A 26500-nucleotide genomic window follows, 5' to 3' on the forward strand; every position below is an offset into this window, starting at 1 on the left:
CTTCTCTTCCTCCTCTTCCTTCTCCTCCTCCTCCTCTTTCTTCTTCTTCTTTTCTCCTCCTCCTTTCCTCAGGTCACAGCGGAGTGAATCAGCTTGGTGGTGTCTTTGTCAACGGGCGGCCACTGCCGGATTCCACCCGGCAGAAGATCGTAGAGCTAGCTCACAGCGGGGCCCGGCCGTGCGACATTTCCCGAATTCTGCAGGTGATCCTCCCGTGGCTGCCCTACTCGCCGCTCCCTACCCACACCCACCCCGCCCCTCGTCCCGCGGCCTTCCACTCTAAGTGTCCTCTCTTCATTTCTTACTGTAAACGCTATTAATTATGGACCACACCACCCTCACCAACTCCATCCCCACCAACTTCCCTACCTTCAAGCTTTCCCCTCTCCTTCCACCACGGTCCCTATCTTTTTCAACCTCAGTCAGTTACGTAAGAAAATTCATCTGCTTAAGAAAAAGAATGTGAGTGAATTAAAAAAATATATCTTTTCATTTGGTAAAGATATTCATTATGGTAACAGTGTATAAACTGTAATGAGCTGAGTTATGTAAACTGGGATAATTTCATTCCCCTCTTCCCATCCCGTGCTAACCTCAGATTTTAGAGATTTGTTTGCATCCATCACGCTTGTGAGGAATGTATATGGATTTTCAAAGGCAAATGCTATCTACTAATTCACATTTGCTCAACTGGGCAAAAATTTTAAGGGAAAAACATAAAAATTCAATTATTTTCCCTTTGTTCTTTACAACATAATACTACTTTAAGCAAGGTCAGCACAAAAAAATTAACATGACTTTGTTTTGATGAATCTTCACACAGAGTTTAGAAAAATAGTTTTAAAAAAGCTTTTTAAAAATAATTCAAAGTGTTTGAAAGTATCATCATTATTTGTAGTTTTAGGGCTACAAATGTAATTTTTAAGAAAAAAAAAAGCTCTCTACAGTAAGTTCTCGTACCATTGAAGGTATATTTTTGTGTTATAGACCCATGCAGATGCAAAAGTCCAGGTGCTGGACAATGAAAACGTAAGCTTGTCATTGTTTAATGCATACTTAAACAATTTTATTTTTGTCTTGAAATTATTAATAATGTGGTTTTCTGTCCAATTCCCCAATGCAGGTGTCCAACGGATGTGTGAGTAAAATTCTGGGCAGGTATTACGAGACTGGCTCCATCAGACCCAGGGCAATCGGAGGTAGTAAGCCAAGAGTGGCGACTCCAGAAGTTGTAAGCAAAATAGCCCAGTATAAACGGGAGTGCCCGTCCATCTTTGCTTGGGAAATCCGAGACAGATTATTATCCGAGGGGGTCTGTACCAACGATAACATACCCAGTGTAAGTTCATTGTGAACATCTGTCTGCCTTGTCCCAAGCTCCTTACTTTCCCATCTCTGGCATTTCTTCATCTCCTCTTGCTCTTTCCTCTCCCAATGCCTTGCCATCTCTCTCCCTCTCTTCCCTGATTTCCACGGGTCTTCAGGGTACCTGGGAATATGGAGAGGTGGGCTTTGACTTTTTGACCATCTGGAAAATGGGACTCAAGTGCGGGGAATAGTTCACTTCATTTGTATACCACAAACCAGAGGTCAAAGGAACTAGGGAAAGGCACTTGAAAATGAAAATGAAAACCAGATTCTAAAATCCCCTCAAAGAACTTTCCTGAGGCTTCTTTCAGGCAACATGTGTCCATTTCTGCTCTCCTATAAAGTAAATCTCTAAATTAAGTCGAACTCTTTTATCACCGAGTCTTTGATCAAAGCTGAGCAGCCCAGTGAATTGTCATTAGTGATATCTACAAAGATGAAGGACTACTCCCTCTTTTTATACCCAACTTCATTTCCAGGAACAAAATGATAGCTGTCATTTTTTCCACAATATAGCTAAAAATCCGCTGAGAGCTTTTGCATGTGTAGTGGGGTCATTCTTTAAAGCTTGGGAGATTGGGACCTAAGATGGGGTGACTATGTCTTTCGGAGACACTACCATTTAGTTTGATTTGCAGGTGTCATCAATAAACAGAGTTCTTCGCAACCTGGCTAGCGAAAAGCAACAGATGGGCGCAGACGGCATGTATGATAAACTAAGGATGTTGAACGGGCAGACCGGAAGCTGGGGCACCCGCCCTGGTTGGTATCCCGGGACTTCAGTACCAGGGCAACCCACACAAGGTAAAACTCAAGCAGCCACCTTCCTGAAGTGTTTTCCTCCTCTGGGCTCCCAGTGTCTAGGAGATTAAAGAGGGTACAATCCTGGAAGGCTTAGGTACCCCAACTTTGTAGTTGGTGTTTGTGAAATCATCTTGTTGACTGTAAGGATTTTATGTATGTCAAAGGTTGTATGAAGTGGATAGGAGGCTGTGCATGTGTAAGGTCAAACCTAGTGGTGTCTTATTCAAATTTGACATTAAAATGCAGTAGAACACACTTGCAGTACAAGTGAGACAAGTTAACACACCAAGAGACTGTAAGGTAAATATAATTGTATTATCCGCTTTTGAAGTAATTGACAATTAAGTGACTTTGAGTAAGGTGGTAGGAGAGGGCGGACCCTCCACCCCCATATGCATGGCCAGTTTGAAGACTTCCAGTGGCGGTTCCCTCCCCCCACTTCAACATTTTAACCCATTTACTCGCACCTCCCCCTTGCACCCGTGGGTTCCAGTTCTTATTCTTGGTGGTGGCAACTGGTTAGAAGTGGAGTAGGGAAACTGAGTGCTGGGCTGAGGCTAAGAGAAGAGGTTCTGGGCCCAGGGGGACAGATAGGAACTATGTTTTCCTTTCTCAGGATCTGTGAGAAGGATGTAGGAAGAAGAGTGGGTGGGTTGGCTCTCTCCGCTTCCCACTCACACCGAGATAACTTGATCAAGAATAGGAAACAGTTTACTTCAAAGATTAATAGGTATTTGTTGTCTTCGTGACAAGGAGATAATATGCGGGATAATGGGACTAGGCGTCTCACTCCCGGGAGCACCACAGAGCCTGGGGGCATAGGGCCGGGGGCTGCGCAGGGACTGCGAAGGGGCTGCTGTGAATCGGTGAGCTCTTGGACCGGCCCTACGTGCAGGGCGCCTCCACATAGCCGGGTTAGAGAAGGGAAAATCGGTAACAGTATGCGAAATATCTGGTACAAAGGATGCTTCTGTCACTCGCAAGAATTTGTTATGGGAACAATCCTGTCGCTCTGTAATTGCTCATTAGAGAACGTTTTGTTTCTCATTAAGGCGACATGAATAAGCGTCTAGTTGAAGGAGACAGCTGTAGAAATGTTCCACAAGAGACCTCTGGACACGATTCGGCACCAATTGCCAATTAGACATGTCAGTTTTAAGAGCAGAAAACAATATAGGACGGACACTGGGACGGTAGGGAGAAAAATGCTCCTTTCTGCTTTCCCAGAGCGGCCGCCACTCTTGATCAGTGTGGGCTTCTGATGTGTAGGCCGGGGCTCCCTTGGGTGACACCCCGCCTCAGCTCAGGTGACCTCGAACCTGCAGCTTTGAGTTGGAGCTCAGAGCGCTCACAGGTCCAGTCCTCTATGTCTATTAAGATCAGCTAGGAAAAGATATAATTCAACCACGCAGGGCCTGAGGTTTGAAACTGTCTGACTCCCCCATGCATTCCCAAAGGACACACCCCAGAGAATCTAGAACTCCAACTGATGACCGTCCACTCTCCACCCCCAGCACTCTGCAGTTCTAAACCCTTCCCCGCCCACTTGATCGAAGGTGTCTCCGTTGTGGGCAACAGGCCCAGAAGCTCAGATCTAGGAGGGCTGAGCCCAGAAGCCCGCCACTCTTGCGCTTCCCTAGCGTTTGGGGCTCAGGTTTGCTTGGAGACCAGGGAATGAACACCTCCTTCCTGTCTCTGGGTGCCAAGACTAAAGTCCAGGGCAATAACTTCCGCTAAAGGAAGCATCGCCTGATTAGGGCAGGTTTTTCTCCCTGGGTGCCGGGAGAACTAGAGACTAAAAGGCAAAGGCCTGATGGTGACCACTGAGGGCGAGAGGTGGCGCTAGTTCAGGGACTTTTAACTTAAGACAGCTAGTTACTGGAGAATGCTGGGTCATACACTTCTTGAGTGTCCCACCCACCCACCTTGTTTACCCCCACCAAAGTACATTTCCCCCCAGGTCCTCTACTCCGCCTCCAGCGTGGGGAGGAAGCGTGGCTCGAAAGGAGAATCTTGGGCGTGGGGACCTCGGGTTCTGTGGTGTCAGTTATCTAGGCTTAAATTCCTGGGGATTCCTCTGGTCCTTTGGTGCTGAGAGGGTCTCCCTCCCTCCCTGGCCTCCTTTCCAGCCCGAAAGGCTGATCTGGGGTTGTAAAGAGTCCATTTCCAGAAGCATAAGGAGAGGTTAGGTCTCTGAGGGAGACAAATATGGTTTCCATCTGATCTACGCCACGCGGCGGTGAATAAAATCCTGACGACGTGGGCTGACAATAACGAGACGACTCTATCCAGCCCCAATTCTCCAGCGATTTGGTGGTTTTAGGGATCACGAAGACACTTTTTCTCATCTCCTTCCCTCGCCCCAACCCCCATAATACCCAGGCCCTCTATAGGATTTAGTCAGCCTCCTTTCAACAGATGCTTCAATGTTTTGATCCGCGCTCCGGAGCTGAAAAGGTTCCGCAACCGCGTTGCTATCTTTTCTTGCTTGTTTTCCGCCTCACTGATTAAGACACTAAGAAACTAAGGAATGATTTTATTTCCCAGCGTCTTTTTTTTTCTTTTTTTTTCTTTTCTGTTTCACCGCCTCTCCCTCTCTCTTTCTCTCTCTCTTCTTCTTCTTCCAGGAAACAAATCCTATCCCCCGCGTCAGATGGTCCTGGGGCTGGGATAATGGGAGGCGCTTTCACTCTCCGCTGGGATTAGCCTGGGAGGTGCACGGCGCCCATTGAAGGTCCCTTCTTTGCGCCGCTAGGAGGGGACGCCTTTTAAAGGAGATATCTTAATTGTCTGCCACTTAAGTTTATCGTGTGGGGAATTAGAGAGCTCTAACTTCTATTTTTAGTTTCTTAAAAGATTTAAGGGTGGAAGGTAAAGCCACCAAAGGCGGGGGTGGGGTAGGGGTAGGGAGCAAAAAACCTCCAGCTCCATCTAAGTGAGCACTCAGTCACCTGGCTGCAAACACTTGATACTTTTAAAGAAGTGAACACATTTTCAGTGTTGCTTTCTGGGCTGGTTAAGAGGCGGCGGTGGCGAATCTCATAGTGTTCTCTCCTTGTTGATTCTGATTCCACTTTTAAAAAGCAGCAAAACTGGGTTTAAATGCCATTTTCCTGCTCCTATAGACTTATTTTTCTCCCTAAATAACACTTCCCAAGGTAGTGCAAGCCCTAGGCTTTTATGTCACCAGCACATGCTTATTTATGTACAAGTAGTGCCTGAGCTTGGATAACTGTGAATATAACCCCATGCTTTAAAATTAAGAGGATGTCCAAGAAGCAGATGAGAATAGAGAAACGCTCTCTGCAGGCGGCTTCGGAAGGAGACCCCCAGCTTTGTTTAATTGGCAAGATCTAACGAGCTAGAGAAGGGACCGGGGTGGGGCTTTTCTTTTGGGTGGAGGCATAAGTGACCAGGTCGAATTGTTTGTGTCTTCCAAAAGCAGTAACCGATGGACTTTTCTATAGTTCCAACGGGGGCGGAGAGGGGGAAAAAATGTACCCTCCTTCACCGAATCCGACACTAAGAGGGAAAAGGAGCAGGCTCTCATCATTTTTCCCCCTGGGTGGGGGGACCACTTTGAAGAGTCCTCAAGAGATCTGGGGCAGCAAATTAGTACAGCCACTTGTGCCCCTACACGTGAGTTCGGCGCGTCTCCTTCGGCAGGCCACCCTCCCCTCCCCCACTCATCTGAAGTAGGGCAAGATGCCTGCGGCTTGTTTACCAATACACGCTTCCTCCTCCTCTTCCTTTTCATCGTTTTCTCCCATCTCCGTCGACTTTCCCATCTCTTTTTCTTCTACGTTTCATCCTGTGTCTCTTCTTATACCTTTTTGAGGATCATCCCTTTGGAGCCCTCCATCTTTCTCTGCCCCTCCCCCACACCATTCTTCCTCTTTAGCTTCTCTCCTTTCGCTTCCCCTCAGTCCCAGCTCTGGTCCCCACCCACCCTCCCCACCTCCCTCCACCCCCTGCCCTGGCCCCCCATCCACCTCCCCCACCCCACACCCCAGCCAAGCGCCCTAAATAGCACCGAGGCGCCCGCTCTCCGGACAGTGATTAATGATAGCAGAGCAGAGGGGTTAACACACTTCGCTGAAAAGTCTGTTGACTGGGCTTCTTGTAACACAATGTGGCCCGCTGCACGCCTCAAGAGAATCCTTTTGTTGTCCGTGCTTATTGTGGCCTCAAAATTCTGCCCACGAAAGTTTGCCAACGCTCCTGCCCCAGGAGTTTAATAGTTTCCCTTACTCGCGGGGCATTGTGTGGTGCTGAAAAGCAGCCCCTCGCTATTCAAGTGTTGGTGGTCATCTCAATAGATCTCCAAGGGCCCATATGGTGGCCAGTGCCGATGAATCCGCCTGTTTAAATGGGGGAGAAAGTTGGGGTTTTAAAACATTTCAAAGTTCCTGAAAAGATCCCACTAGATCCTGTCACAATTCCCCGAACGCTTTGAAGGCGCTGCCTATTGTCTCCTGGTTATAAATGATATTCCTGGCCAAGTCGATTCCCACAGAGGCCTGGTGCCCCCTCCCCCCAAACTGGCCAAGTTTCTAGGATCGGGAGAGAAGAACAGTTCCTGTTGGTATCCCGTGGGGGCCACAGGCCTCAGGGCCCAAGGCAGCCTGCAGTGCCCTGGAAAGCCCAGCCAAGGCCTGTGTCCTTTCCTTCCCCGGAGCAGGCTGCTGCCTGGCCCGCAAGGTGCACGGCAGAGCCGGTTAGCCCAAGTGCACAGCTCTTCACCAAGCGCAAAGGAAAACAATGAAACTTTCCCTGTTTAATGATAGAAATTACATTAAAAGTGGTGGAAATGCCCTAATTAAAAATGTACCACTTAAATGATATGCCAAGGACTCAGCTGCAGCTTAGCATATTTAGCTAGTTAGTGAACTCTCCGCCGTCTCTCTTTTAAAATTACACGTTAAAAATTTAAAAGAAATCTTACTTTTCTCTGGTGCAACACATTACAAAGAATGGACAGTCCTTTTATCTAAATATAAAATTCCATTTTCAGCAATTATAGCCTGTTCTTGGTGATGATATAATTACAGCTGTGCTCGTAATAGGTGTCAAGGCGAAACACACTCACACAATGGTTGAATAAAACTGCAGAACAATGCAAGCACTTCTAAATTCACAACCTTTAAAATGAAATTGACTGTGCAGAATTCAAATAAAAACTAGATAAATATTTTTTTAAAAAGATTACAAGCTTGGTTTGGTTTCTTAATAGCATTTTCTACAAACCTATCAACATCTAATTGATTAGATAGGAATTACTGATTATAGATCAGCTGAAATCGTGCACATCACTCTATTTTCCCAACACAGCCATAGGTAAATACTTTCTGTAGGGCGAGGGAACTAGATGAGGAGTCAGAGTCAGCTGGGAAAGATCATTTTGCCTGGAAACTTTTTGGCTAGCGTTGTCATTCAAAGAGACAGTGCTGTGTGAGAGCACTGTCAGATTTCATCTAGATGAAAACAGAGGAATGTGACTCAGGTACTGGTGTCATTAAAGTAAGGCTGACACTTGATTAACTTAGGAAGGCTTTGTGGAGACACAGACTACCCAGTTCTCGGAGTTTATAACTGTACCAAGTCCCATTAGGAGCCCCCATGTCATTGTGATTTCTCTTATTGTCCTATTCTTTTTGTTGCAGATGGCTGCCAGCAACAGGAAGGAGGGGGAGAGAACACCAACTCCATCAGTTCTAATGGAGAAGATTCAGATGAGGCTCAGATGCGACTCCAGCTGAAGCGGAAGCTGCAAAGAAACAGGACATCTTTTACCCAGGAGCAGATTGAGGCTCTGGAGAAAGGTGACTGGGAGATCCCCAAAGCAGAGAAACCTTAAATCAAGTAAATGCCACAGCAACAGCACAAAGGGCTAAATTTAACCATGGTCCTTTGCATAAAGGATGGAAAGCCCCCTCCCCCCTCACACACACTTTTCAGAGTATGTATGTGCATGTGCATTTTCTTTCTTCTTTTCACACACCAGTAAACTGAAATATTAAAATTCTGACATACAAAGAAAACGATGATCTTTCTGACTGTCTCAGGCCACAGATAAGGACAGACACTAAATGTCATTCCAAAGAAAACTTAACTTGCTCCTGGTGGGAAAGTTCTTTGAAGTACAGTCAGCATGTTGTCAAGCTGCTTGCAAGGAAATTGTCTGGATGAGACAGGGAGTGGGGTGTTAAAAGCTAGCTTGATCCAGTGTCCGAACTATTTTGTGCTCAGGCATAACATATAAGACCAACTTACTCTTTCAGAGTTTGAGAGGACCCATTATCCAGATGTGTTTGCCCGGGAAAGACTAGCAGCCAAAATAGATCTACCTGAAGCAAGAATACAGGTACCTAGGGACCACGCTGTTTTTATGCATTGGGCTTCTTATATTTTGCCTTGCCTGTATACCAGTCATTGATATAAATGGGGTCAGGTTTGCAAAGGCTCCCTTGTCTTAGGGCAAGGGTGGGGATGGAGGGGTTTCTGTTTGTGGCTGAGCGGTAGCAAGCACAGGGCTGACCTGTTCCATGCATTTCCAGGTATGGTTTTCTAATCGAAGGGCCAAATGGAGAAGAGAAGAGAAACTGAGGAACCAGAGGAGACAGGCCAGCAACACCCCTAGTCACATTCCTATCAGCAGCAGTTTCAGTACCAGTGTCTACCAGCCAATTCCACAGCCCACCACACCTGGTAACTTGAAATTCCAGCCAAGAAAGGTTCCTAACCTTGCCTACCCTTGGCTCTCCCTTGCCCTGTAATGACCTTGCCCTTCTCTCTCTGTCTCTTTTCTCTTCCTCTGCAGTCTCCTCCTTCACATCAGGTTCCATGTTGGGCCGAACAGACACCGCCCTCACCAACACGTACAGTGCTTTGCCACCCATGCCCAGCTTCACCATGGCAAACAACCTGCCTATGCAAGTAAGAGAGGATGCCACCTGCTGCACAGGGCAAGGGATGGGTTCAGGCTTGCAGACCCCATTCATTGCATTTAGTCCCTTGGGAGTTCTTCTTGTGACAGTGATTGGCTTGACCAGTCAACTCTGAGACAGTCAATCCAACCTCTTTTAGCTGATTGATTGACTGATTGATTGATTCATGCCCTTGAAAAACAAACACTCGATCTGTTCAGTCAAGTTAATGTGCCTTTCATCATCATTTAGCTGGAGAATGCCGGGCAGGAGTGAGCTGGGTTTGGGCTACCAGGGAGGTTTGTATCACAAAGTAGAAATGATGTGGGCATAATGAAAGGTAGTAACATGTTGGTATATAAAAAGTTTGTGTTTATATTAGTGTGTTTGTATTAGAAAATGCAGAAGCAGCATGAGCATTTAGAGGATTACTTTTGGTTCGTGTGAGAAGCTAGTGAGGAAGAGGAAAAAAGGGAGGGGCAGCTGAAAAGTGAGATTCTAGTGAAATGCATTTAGTCAAATGGGGAAACTAGTTCTTTCTACGTTTAAATGTAAAAATGGAACAGAAAGTATTTGCTAGAAATTTAATGTGTGTCAGCTGTGGCCAATGTGACAGGTCCGAGGTAACCCTTGCTGCCTAAAGAGCTGGCTGGGATTCTTGCTATAAGACCCTGGCCTGTGTTCTTAGGGGTAGGTCCTGGACCAAGCTGGCACTGTCTAATGTAAGTTGTACATGACTCCCGATAAGTGCTAGATCACTGTTGCTTGGAGGATTCTGTTGTCTTAGGGACGTCTGCTCCTAAGGCTCCTGCGTGAGCCCTGCTGGAGACACTTCTGGGGGTTACACAGGTTAGTCTCCACTGACCATCTTTTGCCAGGTTTGGAATGCAAATAAAGTCTCTCAATTTTCACGCCGATACTGGAACTAGATAAGCAGCTCCAGGACATAGTCACATGCTTCTTTTCCATTGCATCTGGTTTTAATTGGACATAGTGCAGCTGATGTAAATGAAGGGGCCAACAGCCCATTAGTTGATATTGCTACAACCATTTTGGAATCTTCCAGAAGTCAGTTTGCCTAAAGGAAGCAATTGCAGGAGTTAGAAACAAATGCAAGCTGAAGTTCTGGCAGGGCCCTTTAGGCCTCTTTGCCTTTTTGAACTTGACATGAGCAGTCATCATCTGACTTTAATGAGGCCATCGAGTATCTTGTGTGCTTTTATATATTATAGCAACATCTATGTTTCTGTGAGGGTGACATAGTGTGCAAAAGGAAAATAAAACCCCAGAAATAATTAAACAGATGAGGGATTATATTAAGTTTTCTTCCATTTATAAAGAAATATGTTGAGGTGACTTATTTTAAACATTGACTTTTGAAAAAATTACACAGGTTGTACAGCTACAAAAGTAAATGGCTTCATTAAACAAAGAAAATAGAAACAATCTCTGATTTTATTGTTCAGAGAAAACTACTTTTTAGGTTTTGGAATGGGGGGGGGTAGTCTCTCTGTCAATGGCTTCTTCCTGTTGACCAAAATCCTCTATGTCTTACAAAGAATGGGTATCTCCTACTGGATCTTCCTTGGTGGGTGTCAGTCTTTGTGAATGAGGCTTTGAGGATGTCAAGAATTTTCAGAGCAGAACAGCTAAGGCTGACTCTCTGCTTCTATTGATTAACCTCCTGAGATTTTTTGACCTCAAGTAACCATGAGAGCCCCCACAAGGGAGCTTTATCCTGGCTCTGCATATTTCTTGTTTAGTTTTGAGAGACGTTTATCTCCTCAACATTCCCGCTTTGAATGCTTAGAAGATAGCAATACAATTTTATGGATAAGACTCAATCAGGAGTTTTGGGTCAGTTAGGAAGTCCGTTAATTCTCAGGTTGTGTTTAAGTTATACTCATCAAAATTTCTAAACTCTTCAATCAGACTTCATTATGGTTATGTTTATTTTTTTAAAAAAATCTCCAATTCTCCAAGTCCAGCAATAGACTGTCCCCAAGGTTCCTACATCGAACTTTCCAGAGAATCCTCTATTGCTCTATTGAATTACAGATCCAAGTTTGTAGAGGGAGCATATCTTTCATGATAGTAACTCTAGCAGAGGTAAAAGACAGCACAGACTGCCAAAACTGGACATTTGTTTGCATTTACTGTGTTTGAGAAATTTAGTACACAGTATGCTCTGGTGGTGGCCAATGGATTCTAGGACATTCCAAAGAGACATCAGTAATGACCAAGCTTGCTGGAAGGCCCTTGGAGAAGAGGTAGCCTGGGATGTAGTTGTCTGGTGGTTCCAGTAATCACAGGTTTTTCTTTCTTCTGGCAGCCCCCAGTCCCCAGTCAGACCTCCTCGTACTCCTGCATGCTGCCCACCAGCCCTTCAGTGAATGGGCGGAGTTATGATACCTACACCCCTCCGCACATGCAAACACACATGAACAGTCAGCCCATGGGCACCTCGGGGACCACTTCAACAGGTGAGCTCTATGCAGCTTGGCAGAGGCATCTATCTACTGGGCCTCTTTGGCCAGCTGATCTTCCACACTGTGTTTACTATTGACTTGAAAAGAAACTTCTGACCTAGCATTAAGGACTGTGTTGAAAATTCTACTACCCTTATCTTCAAAGAAAACAGACAGAAAAGGGAAATTCAGTTAAGTTAGCATCTTGACAGCATATAGACAAGAGTCATCATTTGTGGTGGCAAATGTGATCACAGAAATAGAGTGTGAAGACAAGCACCCAAGTCAAGTTTTCCGATGATATCTTAGTCAGAGCTGGACAGTGAGGGTCCACTGAACTTGATGAGTACTTTTTAGAAGACGTTCACATCTTCTAGTCTAATGCCAGCTGGGGATTGTAGAAGATAGGTCTGCTCCTTCCTCCCAGCCCATTTTTGGCTTCTGAGGATATAGTCTTGCAGAGATGGTTCTACTGAGACACTTCCAAACATTGGGTGTCATGAGCTATGTGCAAACATAGCCTCTAGTTTCAAAAAGTCTGCTTTTTTTTCTAATGGTTGAACATTTCTTTCTTTTTATAAAATATAAAGTAAAAAAAGTATTATGAAGTGTTAGGAACTTTAGAAGGTCTGTGTGTTCATGCTGTGTTTTATCATTGAATCTACCTATGCAGCTGTTTTTGTATTCATTTATAGGACTCATTTCACCTGGAGTGTCAGTTCCTGTCCAAGTTCCCGGAAGTGAACCTGACATGTCTCAGTACTGGCCTCGATTACAGTAAAAAGAGAGAAAGAGAGTGTGATCGAGAGGAAATTGTGTTCACTCAGCCAATGACTATGTGGACACAACAATTGGGTATTCAGGAAAGAAAGAGAAATGGCTGTTAGAAGCACTTCACTTTGCAACTGTGTCCTGTACTGGAGCCCGGGAATGGACTAGAAACAAGGACCTTGGCATACAGAAGGCACGGTATCAGTTGGAACAAATCTTCATTTTGGTATCCAAACTTTTATTCATTTCGGTGTATTATTTGTAAATGGGCATTTGTATGTTATAATGAAGAAAAGAACAACACAGGCCATCAGATCTGTGTTGGCTCATGTGGTTGTTTAAAGAAAACCATGATCAACAAGATTTGCCATGGATTTAAGAGTTTTATCAAGATATATCGAATACTTCTCCCCATCTGTTCATAGTTTATGGACCGATGTTCCAAGTTTGTATCATTCCTTTGCATATAATTAAACCTGGAACAACATACATTAGATATATGTAAAACTATCTGTTGGTTTTCCAAAGGTTGTTAACAGATGAAGTTTATGTGCAAAAAAGGGTAAGATATGAATTCAAGGAGAAGTTGATAGCTAAGAGGTAGAGTGTGTCTTCGATATAATCCGATTTGTTTTATGTCAAAATGTAAGTATTTGTCTTCCCTAGAAATCCTCAGAATGATTTCTATAATAAAGTTAATTTCATTTATATTTGACAAGAATACTCTATAGATGTTTTATACACATTTTCATGCAATCATTTGTTTCTTTCTTGGCCAGCAAAAGTTAATTGTTCTTAGATATAGCTGTATTACTGTTCACAGTCCAATCATTTTGTGCATCTAGAATTCATTCCTAATCAATTAAAAGTGCTTGCAAGAGTTTTAAACCTAAGTGTTTTGCAGTTGTTCACAAATACATATCAAAATTAACCATTGTTGATTGTAAAAAACCATGCCAAAGCCTTTGTATTTTCTTTATTACACTATTTTCTTTTTAACCTTATAGTGTGGTGTTACAAATTTTGTTCCCACATTAGGTTAATGTCTTAAATCAGTGGTTACTTTCATACACTCCATTTTACAACCTAATGGTCCTCAAGGAAATAATTTTTTACAGATAGTAGAAGTTTGCAATGTATCATAAAAAAAAAAAAAAAAACAAACCTAAAACAAAACACAGCTGTGAGTAGATCTGCATCCCACAATATGTATGGAAAACGGTAGTACTTCAAATTTATCTATTTATTTCATTTAAAAGCTCAAAGTATAGAAGTAATTAAAAAATGCAACAAGAGATTCACTAGGAATTGTTTTGAATTAGAGCTGGCATTTTTAACCTGGGCAACCAATCCCTGCAATAATTCCACTACAGTCATCTTCAAAGGTTGAGTTCTTAAACAAGATTTTCTGAAAGCTGTTGCCTCTCTCAGATAACCTCTCTGGCTGTCCTGTCTCCCTCCTCTTTGCATAAGAGCCATTGGTTCCCATTGAACCCCCTCCAGCTGTTCCCATTTGCTCTTGCTTTCTGTGCTGTGGTGGATGGTTGGAGGGTGGAGGGGGATGTTGCATGTCAAGGAATAATGAGCACAGACACATTAACAGACAACAACAAAGCGGGCTGTGACTGGCCGGTGGGAGTTAAAGGCCTTCAGTCATTGGCAGCTTAAGCCAAACATTCCCAAATCTATGAAGCAGGGCCCATTGTTGGTCAGTTGTTATTTGCAAAGAAGCACAGATCTGATCATGTTTAAAGTGGCAGCATGCAGGGCAGGAGTGCCTGAGCCCAAGCAATGGAGAGGAAAAAAAAAAAGTAAGCCTTTGTTGGTTAGAAAAAGGCCTGCCTGCTATTTTCTGTATGTTCTGTGCAACTCTTAAGTCACATAGACACATTTTCGTAAGTGAACTGGAGTGAGAAACTCTGGGGTCCTGGCCACCTAGATTAAAAATACTTATGCAAGGAGACTTGTCCTAGGTGGGAAAAGATACTTCCACTGACTCCAACTCTGAGGTTGTTTGTTTTTGTAAATCACCAAAGGCAAATGATCAGAAACAAATTGATTGGAGGATTTCCCTTGCAATTCTACATCTATTTGATACTTACGAGTAGATCACTGAGGTCTATTTTATTTTATCAGAGTTGCTTCATGTCTGGAGATGGCATTCTAACTGGATTGCAGTTTATGTGTGTGTGTGTGTGAGTGTGTGTGTGTGTGTGTGTGTGTGTGTGTGTGTGTGTGAGCCTACACTGCCTTCTGGCACGTATCCTTTGTTGGTACAATCACCCTTGCAGACACTTCCACCTCCTGACATTTTGCAGCCTCCATTCCCTGAGGGACAAGTGTTGAGGGAACTGTCAGAGAAGAGCTGTGTTGCAGCCTTTGCTGGCTGGCTTACTTCTTCCTTGAAAAAAAAAAAATAGAGAGAGCAGTTTCCAACTGGCTGTGATTTGGGTTGGTGTCAGGTGCCTGTGCTGGCCCATGGCTCTGCTGAGTAGAGCACGCAGGCAGAGAAAGGCACAGGGCATTCTGGGTGAAGATCTGGGAGTGACATGAGAGCTGAGGGTATGGATGTGTGCAGTCGGGCACATATACAAGTCCTCAGAGGGTCAAGGCCGCCAGAGTACAGTGGGACAGCCTGGTATATCCCAAAGGAGGGATGCTCAGCTGTGGGAGTCTGTGGTCCAGCAAGATGAGAGCGTCAAGCAGCCGTGCCTTCTTCCTGCAGGCACCCTAGAGAGATGAGCTGTCTCTCTCCCAGGCTGTGTCATCCCAGTGTCTGGGAGTTCTGACTCCCAGTGGTCATTTTCATTTGTTTATTTACTGACAGGTATATTTATAGATTTGTCACTGGAAAATCTGCAGAGATATTTTAGGGTCATTTTCTAGGACAAAGACCAAATTTTATGACATCCTTGGTGCATACAGATTACATTTTATCTCAAGGTTCCACCGACTTAAGAGACAGTGGGTGAACTGAATTACAGGTGAGTCACTCTAGGGTAGTGGCTTGTCAACCTCCCCAACACTGTGACCCTTTAATACAGTTCCTCAGGTTGGGGTGACCCCAATCATAAAATTATCCCATTGTTACTTCATAATTGCAACCTTGCTACTATTATGAATTGTAATGCAAACATCTGACATGCAGGAACGATCCTTGTGAAAGGATCTTGTTCGACTCTTAAGGGGTCATGACTTACAGGCTGAGAACTGCTGCTCTAGGTGAAAATAATTTTGTGGTGTGCTGTTATGAAATTCTGAGAGTTTCCTCTCCTCCAAAGCTATACCTTGAAACAACTGCTTACATCATCTCCTTTCTACTCAAATGAAACATCATAAAGAATGTTTGCCATCATGGATGGCACCAGTCTAATTTTATTCTTTGTGCTCTGGGCCTTAATGTTATCAAGAAAATCTAACTGATGCCAAATATACATTATTCTGGTTTTTAATAACTTTTTTTTTTGGGGGGGTCACAGATGACTAAACTGCTCATTTTTTTCAAAATCAAAATGTAAATCTTTTGCTTAATTCTGATACTGTTGATGGTGACTATCTTTGGACGTCGTAACGGGAGATCTTGGAGGTGACGCTAACAACGGGTTTAAGCAATGGTTTCCCCCCATGCCCTTGCTTTAGGTGTTTGTATATGTCTCAGTCATTAGAATGAAAAGACAGAGAATTAACAGAAGAATAGCCTTTGCTTTAGAAGCTTTTTCATTTGTGCTGGTGTTAGCACTAGAAAATCCTGGAGGAAGTGCTAAGGAATAAGTAAAAAAGCTGAGGAAAGTGATCTTGCCCAGTGAGTATTAGAAAATCCCGATGGTCTCAGATCCATATACCTGATTAACCTAGAGTAGTCAAAATCTTTACCCAAGTTAAAGAAGGGCAGCTCTAGCAGGAGGAATGAACACCCTCCCAGGGCTTCAGGCTTCATGCCCTGGGATGCCAGAGACAGAGACCAGGTACTCTGACAGTGCTAAGTCTGTATTCTCAAGACAACAGGGTGACCATTTCATAATATATCAGAAGGATATGAGTTCATATGTATGTGCTAGCATTTTGAAGACCAATATTTTCATGTAGGAAGTTGTGCATTAATAGAAACAAAAGTTTCCAGATAAAGGAAAACATATTTTTAGACTGGGTTTTTATCAGAGGAAAACAGAACAGAACAGAACAAAACAAAATAAAATAAAATATATATACCATACATCTGTTTCCAATAGCAGTTTCTTGTTGTTGTTGTTGTTGTTATTATTATTATTTAGTACTAGTAGTATTAAAATATGCTGGCTGAGTCTGAAAAACAAAGCAGTAGATGTAGTACTTTTGGAAAGCCCAGGTACTGTATTTATTTAAAATGTGGTTTTATTAACTTTGAAAAGTTTAATTTCTATTTAAACTGAGGGTTCAAATATGCTCACTCAATTTCAAGGAAATTTAGCTATGTGTAAAGCACCTATCTACTAGTAGTCAATTGTTAACTTTGTAGATATAGGAATCAAGAAACAAATCAATGCCTCATTAGATATTTTAAAGTAATTTACACACCTGATGGCCTCACACTTCCTTTTCAGAGTCAACTGCCAAGGAACTGTGCTGTTGTGTGTTTGTGTGAAATGAATCACACCAGGGTAAGAGAAAGGTTAGTTATTAAAACAATCAAGCATTCTCTTCAGTTTATTCACAATCCATTAGAGGACAGCAGGGCTTCCGTGGTACCATGCAACATGACTTATTATCTATAGAAGAAATCAATTTTTGAGGTTGTTTTAAATCTTAAAAGTACCTTTTCTTAATATAAAAGCCCTTTAATTTTAACTGACAGATCAATTCTAAAACTTTATTTTGAAAAGAAAATGGGGAAGAATTTGTCTTGAGAATTAAAAGGGATTAAAAAAATAAACCAGACATTCTTAAAAAAAAAAAATCAGGTTGATTTTTTAGTGCTAATGAAGTCCTGGTGACAAATTAGTTGTCTTTTTGATTTTATCACAAAAAAATAAACTGGTAGTGACAGGATATGATGGAGAGATTTGACATCCTGGCGAATCACTGTCATTGATTCAATTATTCTAATTCTGAATAAGAACTGTATACAGTGTGTGTTTATGCTACACCGGGCTTTTTTTTTTTTTAAGTGACTGACATTCATCATATTGGTGAGACAGTTTTAAAAACCTAGTCTTTGTTTTCGACAATGTTGTCAAGAGCAAATAGAGTATAATTTGTGGTATATTAAAAGGAAACTGCTTAAAATGCTAGTTAAAGGTGATTCAAAATATTCTAATTTATTTGAAAATGTATTTTGCAAATTCAATTTCTGCCAAAAGATGTTAAACATCTTTTTAAAAAACTGGAGTTTTTAAACACATGCAAGCTGCTTTTCTAGCTTCCACTGTTTACCTATGGCTCGTCAAACCCTTCAAGAATATGGACCCATGACACCAAACCCTAGTGTTTTACAGGAAAACCTGCTCCATATGCTGTGTCCCTGAGACATGTTGACTGGTTAGATATTCATTTACAGCCTCAACTAGTGCTCAGAGTCAACAAAGGCACAATGGAAATCTGAGTTTGTCTCAGTTACTCACTTTGTCTTAGACCTATATTATATAACTTGTTCACCAGGCTCCAGTACACATCTCTAGGACCCCAGCATTAGTGTAGCTGCCAGCATGAATTTTGTCTGTTGACACCATTTTCCAGTGCTGACGTCAATTATCCAGAACTTCAGAACGGCTGTCCACCCAGTGGCTTCTTGTCTGCTCCCCACCCAGCCCTGTATGTGTTGTCTAATGTGATGGGGAATGCACATGGAATCCCCAAGTATGATTTCTGTCTTCACCATTTTCAACAACAGGATGCAAAAATGCTAACTGTTTCAAATGCTAGCAAACATTCTCTGAAAAAATGTCTTGGCAGTTTCTGGTGACCTTTTCAAAAACAAAGTGATCTGAAATGTATTCACACACAGCTTGAATTCAATGTTCTCCACTCTATGGGGTGTGACATGCGTGTTGCCATAACAGTCACCATCACCCCACTGCTACAGTCCATGAGAACTAATGACAACTCTAAGGCACACTGTGTTTTGGGTATTTTTTGGTGTTTATTTAAAAATTAATTAGTATTAAAAAAACCACAACAGCAGCTAAATGTCAAATGGCAGTATTTCTGCCATATTATGTTTGTACAAGAGTAGAAAAAACAAATCATGAAACAACCCAAACTGAAGAATGGTGGCTCTACTTTGTGACCCCGTGTTTTTCAAAGGCTGGAGGGTCAGATCATTAAGACAAATATTTACGCGAGCTACAAGCAATCCTAGTCAGAGTGTTAGATAAGTTCTCAGGCCAGGCGCGGTGACTAAGGAGGGTCCCTAGAAGTCTAGGTGCTTCTTGCTTCGGGCTACAGAGTTACAGCCTGTGCCCAGCCGTGTGGTGGATGCTGCCAGATCCTGTTTGCTTGAACGGCCCACGGTGTCCGACAAGTCTGGAGGCAAATGCAGTCGCTGGGGCACATGGTAGGAGAAAGAAAAGAAGAAAAAAAATTAATTTTGCTTTCCCGCACACTTCAGAATACAATATTATGCTCTGTTGATCAGCATTTAGTCTTGCATATGAAATCTCTGCTGAAACAATTCCTCCGACGGAACCCATTACCATCACATTCCCTTCTTACTAGGGTTTTACAAATTACAGCAACTGTTAGAAACTGGACAAAGATCCTCAGTGGAATGTCTTCAGAATCCAAAACTAAATCTATTAAGATTTTTCTTTCTTAGGATGAAAACATGCAAATGCACAAATTTAAAAATATCATACAATTATAGCATTTTTTTTTCTGGTTCTGTTTTTGGCAGGGTCCTAAAATGCTTTTTAATTAACTGTAGCTTTTCAGGAATGGTGGATTCTCACAGACACTTGCTTCTCTGTGTGTCTAAGCTAGCCTGATGATTCAATTTCATTTCTATACTTTTCTAGAAACTTGTACTGTTCACGCAGTACTGGCACAGTGAGGACAATGGTGCTGAACTGCAGTGCTTTTCCTATGCACAGGTGAGCTGGCCACAGCATCTACTACAGGTTTACCTCAATGTACAACTTTGGAATAGACTTTCAAAATTGTACTTTGGCTTTGAATATCCCCTAGATTTAAGCTTACCTAAGCAGACCCACTCCACAGCCAAACTGCAGACTTTCTGTGATTAGGAGGAGATACACATATTTTTAAAAGACTGGTTTTGTTCGGAAAGGAATATAAGCCAGGGATGGTGGTGAACACCGTTAATCCAGCACTTGGGAAGCAGAGGTGGATCTCTGAGTTCTAGACCAGCTTGGTCTACAAAGCTAGTTCTCGAAAAGCCAGGGCTACACAGAGAACCTTGTCGTACCCTCTCCATTCCCCACCTCACCCTGCAAAAAGGGATAAAGGAATATAAAATTATCAGTTCCTTGTCTGTCTATCAGTCTCTCTCTCTCTTTCTCTCTCTCTCTCTCCTCCCCCCTCTCTCTTCCCCCCCCCCTTTCTCGCACACACACATACACAGAAACCCAAATTTAGTTGGGAGGTAGAGGTAGGCAGATCTCTGTTGTGAGTTTGAGGTTAGCCTTATTTACAAAGTAAATTCTAAGCTAGCCAGGGCTACACAGTAAGACCTGTCCCTACCCCACCCCTCAATCCAAATTTAAGGAAGAAGGAGTTGACTTTCCAGATCAAACAATAGACTTTTTTTTTTAAATCATTATTACTATTTAATATATCCATTTAATATAATCATCCATTCACAGGGCATTTCCATTGTATTAGATATTATCATAATCTAGGTACAGATGATAGGAGGATAGGTGTAGTTACAGGCAAACACTATGCCATATTGGAGGGACTCAGGTGTCCACAGATTTTAGAATCTTCAGGGGCTATAGAACCACTCCCCCCATGATGACAAAGGATGACTCTCTGTTATGTGAGGCGCATAAAGGAGGGCGGTACCACAGGCATGCCAGGATAGGGTTCTCTCATAGGCTCTCATAGCTGAGACCTTCATTTAGAAAACTCTTTTCAATGGGGGAAAGAAAGCTAGGACCATTTTTTTTTTTTTTGTCAAAATGTTTGCTCACAAGCATATGTTCCTGCTAGCTGCTTTCCTGATGAAAGGCCTCCTGTTGTCATGTAAACACAAGCTGTACGTAAATAATCAAAATATTTAAAAAACATTTAAGATAATTTATGAAAAGGTTCTTCCTTGAATTGTTCATCTCAAATATGAATGTATGTCAGATGACAAATACTGCTGTACTGATAGATGCACGGTCAGCAAAGATGGCAGGTGGAGAAAGGGGTGTGGAAACCTGGGATGTTCACACAAAGTCGTCCATTTCATCCACAGCACACAGCCGGCCAATTATTAAGGAATTGTTTCTTGAATCTCAGATGAGACTTATTTGCTCCCAAATGATTCTTTCAGTTCTTTGTACTCTGTTTGTTACATAGAAGATTTCAAGCAGAAATGAAAGAAAGCAAGACAGGCTCAGTGGTCTCCAGGGAAGCATAGCTCCTGGGTCTGAGGCTACAAGTGTCTGTGTCCGCGGGAGCAGCAGGAGGGAACAAGACATTTGATTGGATCTGTGTTGTACTCTAAGAGCTCATAGTCACTGCTGACGAACACAGAGGAAGGAGCAGCATACATGCATGGCTGGAATGATTTGAAACCTAGAGGTACAGTGGGTGTTTCCAATGCTGGAACCTATCAAATGGTAGCCTATGGAGTGAACTCAGCAAACAATCTACAAGGCGTTCCACAACATGGTTTCCTTATAACCTACTTATATGAAGAAGGCAACTGCAAAAATCACCCTTATAGTGACTTCTTCAGGTTTTTGATCCAGGAAAGGCAGGGGCAGATTTACAGAGATGGATCCTGTATAGGGACCTTAGTGATGACCTCAGTTCTGACAAGGAGAATGGGATTGCACAATGGCAGGAGCAATATTATATAGGTAAGGTGTGCTTGGAGGCTCAGTCTGTATGGAAAATCTAAGCAGGAAAGCAAGTGTAGTTTATCCAGGACTAGCAACATAAAACATTTTTTAGGAGCACAACTATTTGCTTAGTGACTGCCTAAGCACTTCTCTTTCTGCCTTTCCCCATACCTACTCTCTCCCTTTCTCTCTCTCCTCCCTCTCTCTCTCTCCTCTCTCTCTCTCTCTCTCTCTCTCTCTCTCTCTCTCTCTCTCTCTCTCTCTCTCTCTCTTCTTATCTAGGCAATGAGTGTGAGCCAATTGGCTGAATGCCCATCTTTGGAAAAAAAGTGACATGTGACATGCTTGGAAATCTTTTGGATTGAATGGCTTTGAAGAAAAGTCAAATACTCATGTGTTACTTCTGATCTGAAAGACTGGGGGTGATATGAGTAATGACTCCTAGCCAAACATTTTCCTATAAAGCTACTTATATATTCTTGAAGGCCCAAAGCAGGCTAGGCAATCTGTGTGTGTGTGTGTGTGTGTGTTGTGTGTGTGTGTGTGTCTGTGTGTGTCTGTGTGTGTGTGTGTGTGTGGTGTGTCTTGCTTTGGCTGGCTTCTTGAATGTAGTCACCATGAGATGTAGAATCTTGAGCAGAATGCTTTGTTCTTTCTTTCCAGCCCTCCCCTGTGTGTTCACCACATCCGTGTGATGTGGAGCCGGGAAGAAAGGAGCTCAGGCTCTGGCCTTGCCAGCCGTGTCAAGAAGCTCTCCTCTGAGGCTTCCAGAGCCTGCACACATTTGACACGTAAATGCTCAGGTGCCGTTGCATCCCAGATCTGTCTTCTGAAAAAGTGTATTGCATGGTGACCTTCTTATGATAAACTGCCAGGCTGCAGTGTAGATAAACTTTTAGATGTTGAGATTTCATTGAATAACAGTTTAAATAAAAACCAGACCGAAATAAAAATGAATAGGATGAATGCATGAAATATTCTCTGCGTTATAAACCCAATCAAAGGATTCATCTGTCTCTTTATATCTGGGAGCCTGAGCAAAGGCCAAAGCAAAAATGGATCTTTTATCCTGAGCTGAAGATTTGTTCCACCTGGTTTTGTTTCCTCAGGTTCTGAGAGGGAAGGACTGTGCAGATGAGGCAGGGGATGATATCGGGCTGCTGGAAGCCTGGTTTTTCTCTTAGTACCATGTCTATATATTATGGGTAGAGGTGTGGGAAAAGAAAGACCTCTCATGATTCCCACAGGAGGCTGGGAAATGTGCAGGGATGGATCTGATGTGATCAATGGATTCCTTTCTCCACTATGCATGGAAGGAGAGTGCACTAAAACACTCAGGAGCTTCTGCCAAAGGCATCTGCATTCTATAGGAAGCCCAGGCCAGAAGCAAGCAGCAGACATGACTGCTCTGGGGATCTAGGACTTCCCGAGGAGGGCAGGACTTTAAAGTTCTTCCCCAAGGCCTATCTCTCCTTTGTGTTGGGCTTAGCCACTATGTATTTGTCCCTTCTGGCTCCCTTCCTAATTCTGTCTCTCCTGGACTCCCAGACCAGTGCTTAGCATACATAGTTCCCAGACAGAAGGATCATGATAATGAATGAAGATTATACCTGGATTTGAGACAAACTAAAGGTAGATACCCATTAAAGTAAGACTAATCAATTGATATGTTTCATATTTGGTAAGATAAAACAACCAGGCAGTGTTGGTTTTCTGAAAATAGTTGACAGAGTCCATTTAACCCTTAGCAGATGGGCAGAGGTTCTTTTACACATTTCTTGTATTCCACAGAAGCCAGTTTGTGTTGCTCAGAACCACAGAACATCTTTGAGAATAATTTCCAGTACATTTGAACTTTCTTTTAAATGTAACAAATTTGAGTGAAGACTGGTGTATTCCTGATGGGTTCTGTATTGTTCCCCTAACTGAAACTCTGCTACTCTGCCCTGCCAGAGACAAAGCAGAAGCCTGGTTGCAAGAGCACTGGGCATGGAGGAAGAGTGACTGTGGCTCCCACTGTTGTCCTTCACTTTGATGATCTTTGATAAGCCTCAATGTGCTCATCCATATGGAGGAACAACTGTGCCCTCACAAGACTGCCATGGACATCAAATGACATGTACAGATACTTTGTGAACTATAGAGTACTATACTAATATATTTAAACCCCTCTTCCTTAAAAAATAAGTTTTAGGAGGCTCAGAAAAATATATGTAGTGCAACATGATAAAAACAAATGAGTTTAGAAGGGCAAGGAGGTGAATTTACAAGTAGAACTCATTGTACATAACTGGCAGCAACTCAGTTATTGGGTTTCAGGAAGTAATCCAGAACTTCAGTATTAGTATACATTAACTTCATTGCAGCTCTGTACATAAACATAAAGAAAGCTGTACCCACAATTTCTCGCTTGGCATTTGGGCCAGTGCATGGCTGTACTTAAAAGGTATGATGGTTTGAATGAGAAATGCCTCCTATAGTCTTGGGCATTAATACTTGATTTCCAGTGGTGGGTGCTGATTGGGGAGACTTAGATGGATGGTACAGCCTTGCTGGAGGAACTTTATCTCTGGAAGCAGGCTTTGAAAGCGAATGCCTTACATACTAGTTTGCCCCTGTGCTTCATGCTTGCCTCTCTAGCCGCCATGCCTGTAGTTTGTTGCCCAGTTTTCCTGCCACCATGGATAGACTCTAATACTCTGGAACCACAAGTCCAACTAAATTCTTTCTTACATAAGTTGCTTTGGCTACTGTGTTTGATCACGGCAACAGAAGAGTAAGCAACACGGAAATCAATTAAATATCCATATTATCTTTTTGTTTGTTTGTTTGTTTTTTCGAGACAGGGTTTCTCTGTATAGCCTTGGCTGTCCTGAAACTCACTCTATAGACCAGGCTGCCTCGAACTTAGAAATCCGCCTGCCTCTGCCTCCCAGGTGCTGGGATTAAAGGCGTGCGCCACCATTGCCCGACTCCACATCATCTTAAAAGCCTGTCTTTTGCACGTCTTCACTGCTGACAAAAATGGCTAATAAAGGGAATGTCACACTATGTAGCTCCTCCACTTGGGTTCTAATAGACATTTTTCCCTCTTCACACAAAGGAGAGGAAACACAAACACCAAGCATCCACTCCACATCCCTGCAGTCGTTGGGATCTGCGGTGCCCTCGTGGACAGAAAGCTTGTTGGTTCTGTAATCATACTCTGTGATGCAATGAGTTAAGGCTAAAAAGCCACAATAGGGGCATTCCTGTCCTAGGCTTGAAAAAGCAGAAATGTTACTGCTTACAACTGCCTATAATTCCAGGTGATCTGATGCTTCTGACCTCTTCAGGTCACACACACACACACACACACACACACACACACACACACACACACACACTTCAAAATAGCAAAAGTGCCGGGCGGTGGTGGTGCACTCCTTTAATCCCAGCACCTGGGAGGCAGAGGCAGGTGGATTTCTGAGTTCGAGGCCAGCCTGGTCTACACAGTGAGTTCCAGGACAGCCAGGGCTATACAGAGAAACCCTGTCTCAAAAAACCAAAAGAACAAAATAGCAAAAGTATATATATATTTCTTTTTTTCAAAGACTGAAGTATATTTGTTCTCCACTTTACTCCATGAGCAGGCAATTTTGAGCACAAAGGATGGGTCTGCTTTCTAAATAAGGGATCCACTTCTGGCTCCAAGATTGATGCTGAGTAGAGAAAAATGTGGCCAAAAGACAGGACCTGGAAGGTGGCCATGTCACTTTTACTCAGAACCTGAACTTAAACATGACAGACTGAGCTGCAAAAGAGGCTTTTTGTTTAAATGTAGGTAAAATTATGTAACAAGTTTATTATTATCAAGGGAGAGCAAATGCATATGGAGAGACCAGCCCGCTGGGAGTCAGCTGCTGCTATGCCATGGTTACCAGAAAGGCTGCATAACAAAACCATCCGCATCTGGGAGTGCACAGCTGTGGGGACCCACAGGCTCGCTGCTTGGGGCTCCACTCATCGGGTTACCCTCCAGGAGCCTAGAATGTGGGAGGGTAAAGTAATGTCCTCTTGTTCTATCTTGTAGAGAGATTTCTTTCTGCAGCAGAGAGAGGAATTTCCTAACAGAGGCAAAGAGAAGAGGACGTAGCAGGCTTGAGACATTTGTCATTATTACAAGGTTTCAGACTGTTGTTTCAGCTAGTAAAAATGTCATCGTTTTATGCTATTATGTAATTATTATTTGGTGTAGGGTTTGGTAATGTGTGGGGTGTATGCATGTGAGTGTGAGCATGGTGTAGCCAAAGTAGGACACTACATGTCTTTTTCTATGACTCTCTACTGTTTTTGTCTTTTTCACTGAACTAGAAACTTGCCAATTTGGCTGGTTGGCTGGCCAGCCAGCAAGCTTTGGGACCTGCCTGCTTCTGTTACCTAATGCTGAAGTACAGGCACAAGCAGCCATGCTTGGCAACTGAACTCAGGTCTTCACGTTCACAAGGCAAGTGCTCCTATCCACGGATCCATCTCTCCAACCTCTAATTATTACACATTTTACATTTAAATTATTCAATAATGATTATGTTATAACATTATATCACAAGCATTCTACACTCAATTAAAACACTATAGTGTGGTATGATTCTGCCCACATTTTTATGAACTGTATACCAGCCTCATATACAGCCTGGTCAGAGGAAACAATGCCAGAACCTCCCCACCCCCTTTTCTTTTCCTTTTGGATTTGCAAGTATTCATTTGCTAGTGGCTGGGTACTTCTGGGAAATATTCTCCCACACGTGTTGAGGTTTTTGGTTTACATTTTTATTTTCTTAAGGTCCAATTCATTCTCAGGGTTTAAAATTAAAATAGTTTCAATTAGTATCATATTTTATTCTATTCTTTGAATTAAGAAATTCATTTGGTTTTGGTTTTTCTTGATTGATCTGAAAGTTAGACAACATCTCAAAGCTGGAACGCTGCACATTGGCTGCCCATTGAAAAATGCTCAGGTGTGCAATTATTTTGACCGTCAATTATAACTGACAGTATTGTCTTGCCTCCAAATCTGCTTTCACCTCTCTGAAAGCAGACGGTGAAGAACTTACTTGTCTAAACAGAAATGTGATTTGTGAAAAGGCATGTGTCTGTGGCAGAGATTGCTAGTTTACTCCCAGTATCTATTCTCTTT

At 42.8% G+C, this 26500-nt stretch overlaps 2 protein-coding genes and 1 long non-coding RNA gene across 11 annotated transcripts in view; 2 read left to right on the plus strand and 1 right to left on the minus strand.

Moving 5' to 3' along the window:
• Positions 1-13291, plus strand: part of Pax6 (paired box 6) — a 28465-nt gene extending 15174 nt beyond the window's left edge. For 6 of the 8 annotated variants that reach the window (XM_031371250.1, XM_031371251.1, XM_031371248.1 and 3 more), the window contains 10 exons: positions 73-203; positions 988-1029; positions 1124-1339; positions 2007-2172; positions 7836-7994; positions 8454-8536; positions 8730-8880; positions 8993-9108; positions 11431-11581; positions 12262-13288. In XM_031371250.1, coding sequence (XP_031227110.1) covers positions 73-203; positions 988-1029; positions 1124-1339; positions 2007-2172; positions 7836-7994; positions 8454-8536; positions 8730-8880; positions 8993-9108; positions 11431-11581; positions 12262-12347 — 1301 coding nt within the window. In that variant the 3' untranslated portion in view covers positions 12348-13288. Of the gene's footprint in view, positions 1-72; positions 204-987; positions 1030-1123; positions 1340-2006; positions 2173-7835; positions 7995-8453; positions 8537-8729; positions 8881-8992; positions 9109-11430; positions 11582-12261 lie in introns of all 8 variants that reach the window. The other 2 variants (XM_031371253.1, XM_031371254.1) reach the window with 2 other exon arrangements.
• Positions 13292-18432: 5141 nt separating this feature from the next.
• Elp4 (elongator acetyltransferase complex subunit 4) overlaps positions 18433-26500 on the minus strand; it is a 203089-nt gene continuing 195021 nt past the window's right edge. For both annotated transcript variants that reach the window (XM_031371263.1, XM_031371262.1), the window contains exon 10: positions 18433-18854. In XM_031371263.1, coding sequence (XP_031227123.1) covers positions 18723-18854 — 132 coding nt within the window. In that variant the 3' untranslated portion in view covers positions 18433-18722. The remainder of the gene's footprint in view (positions 18855-26500) is intronic.
• On the plus strand, positions 20338-22299 carry LOC116090605. Its single transcript, XR_004118742.1, has 2 exons — positions 20338-20528; positions 21988-22299. It is a non-coding gene; the product is annotated as an uncharacterized LOC116090605 (long non-coding RNA).

Source organism: Mastomys coucha, unplaced genomic scaffold, assembly GCF_008632895.1.
Source record: "Mastomys coucha isolate ucsf_1 unplaced genomic scaffold, UCSF_Mcou_1 pScaffold15, whole genome shotgun sequence".
Taxonomy (NCBI): Eukaryota; Metazoa; Chordata; class Mammalia; order Rodentia; family Muridae; genus Mastomys; species Mastomys coucha.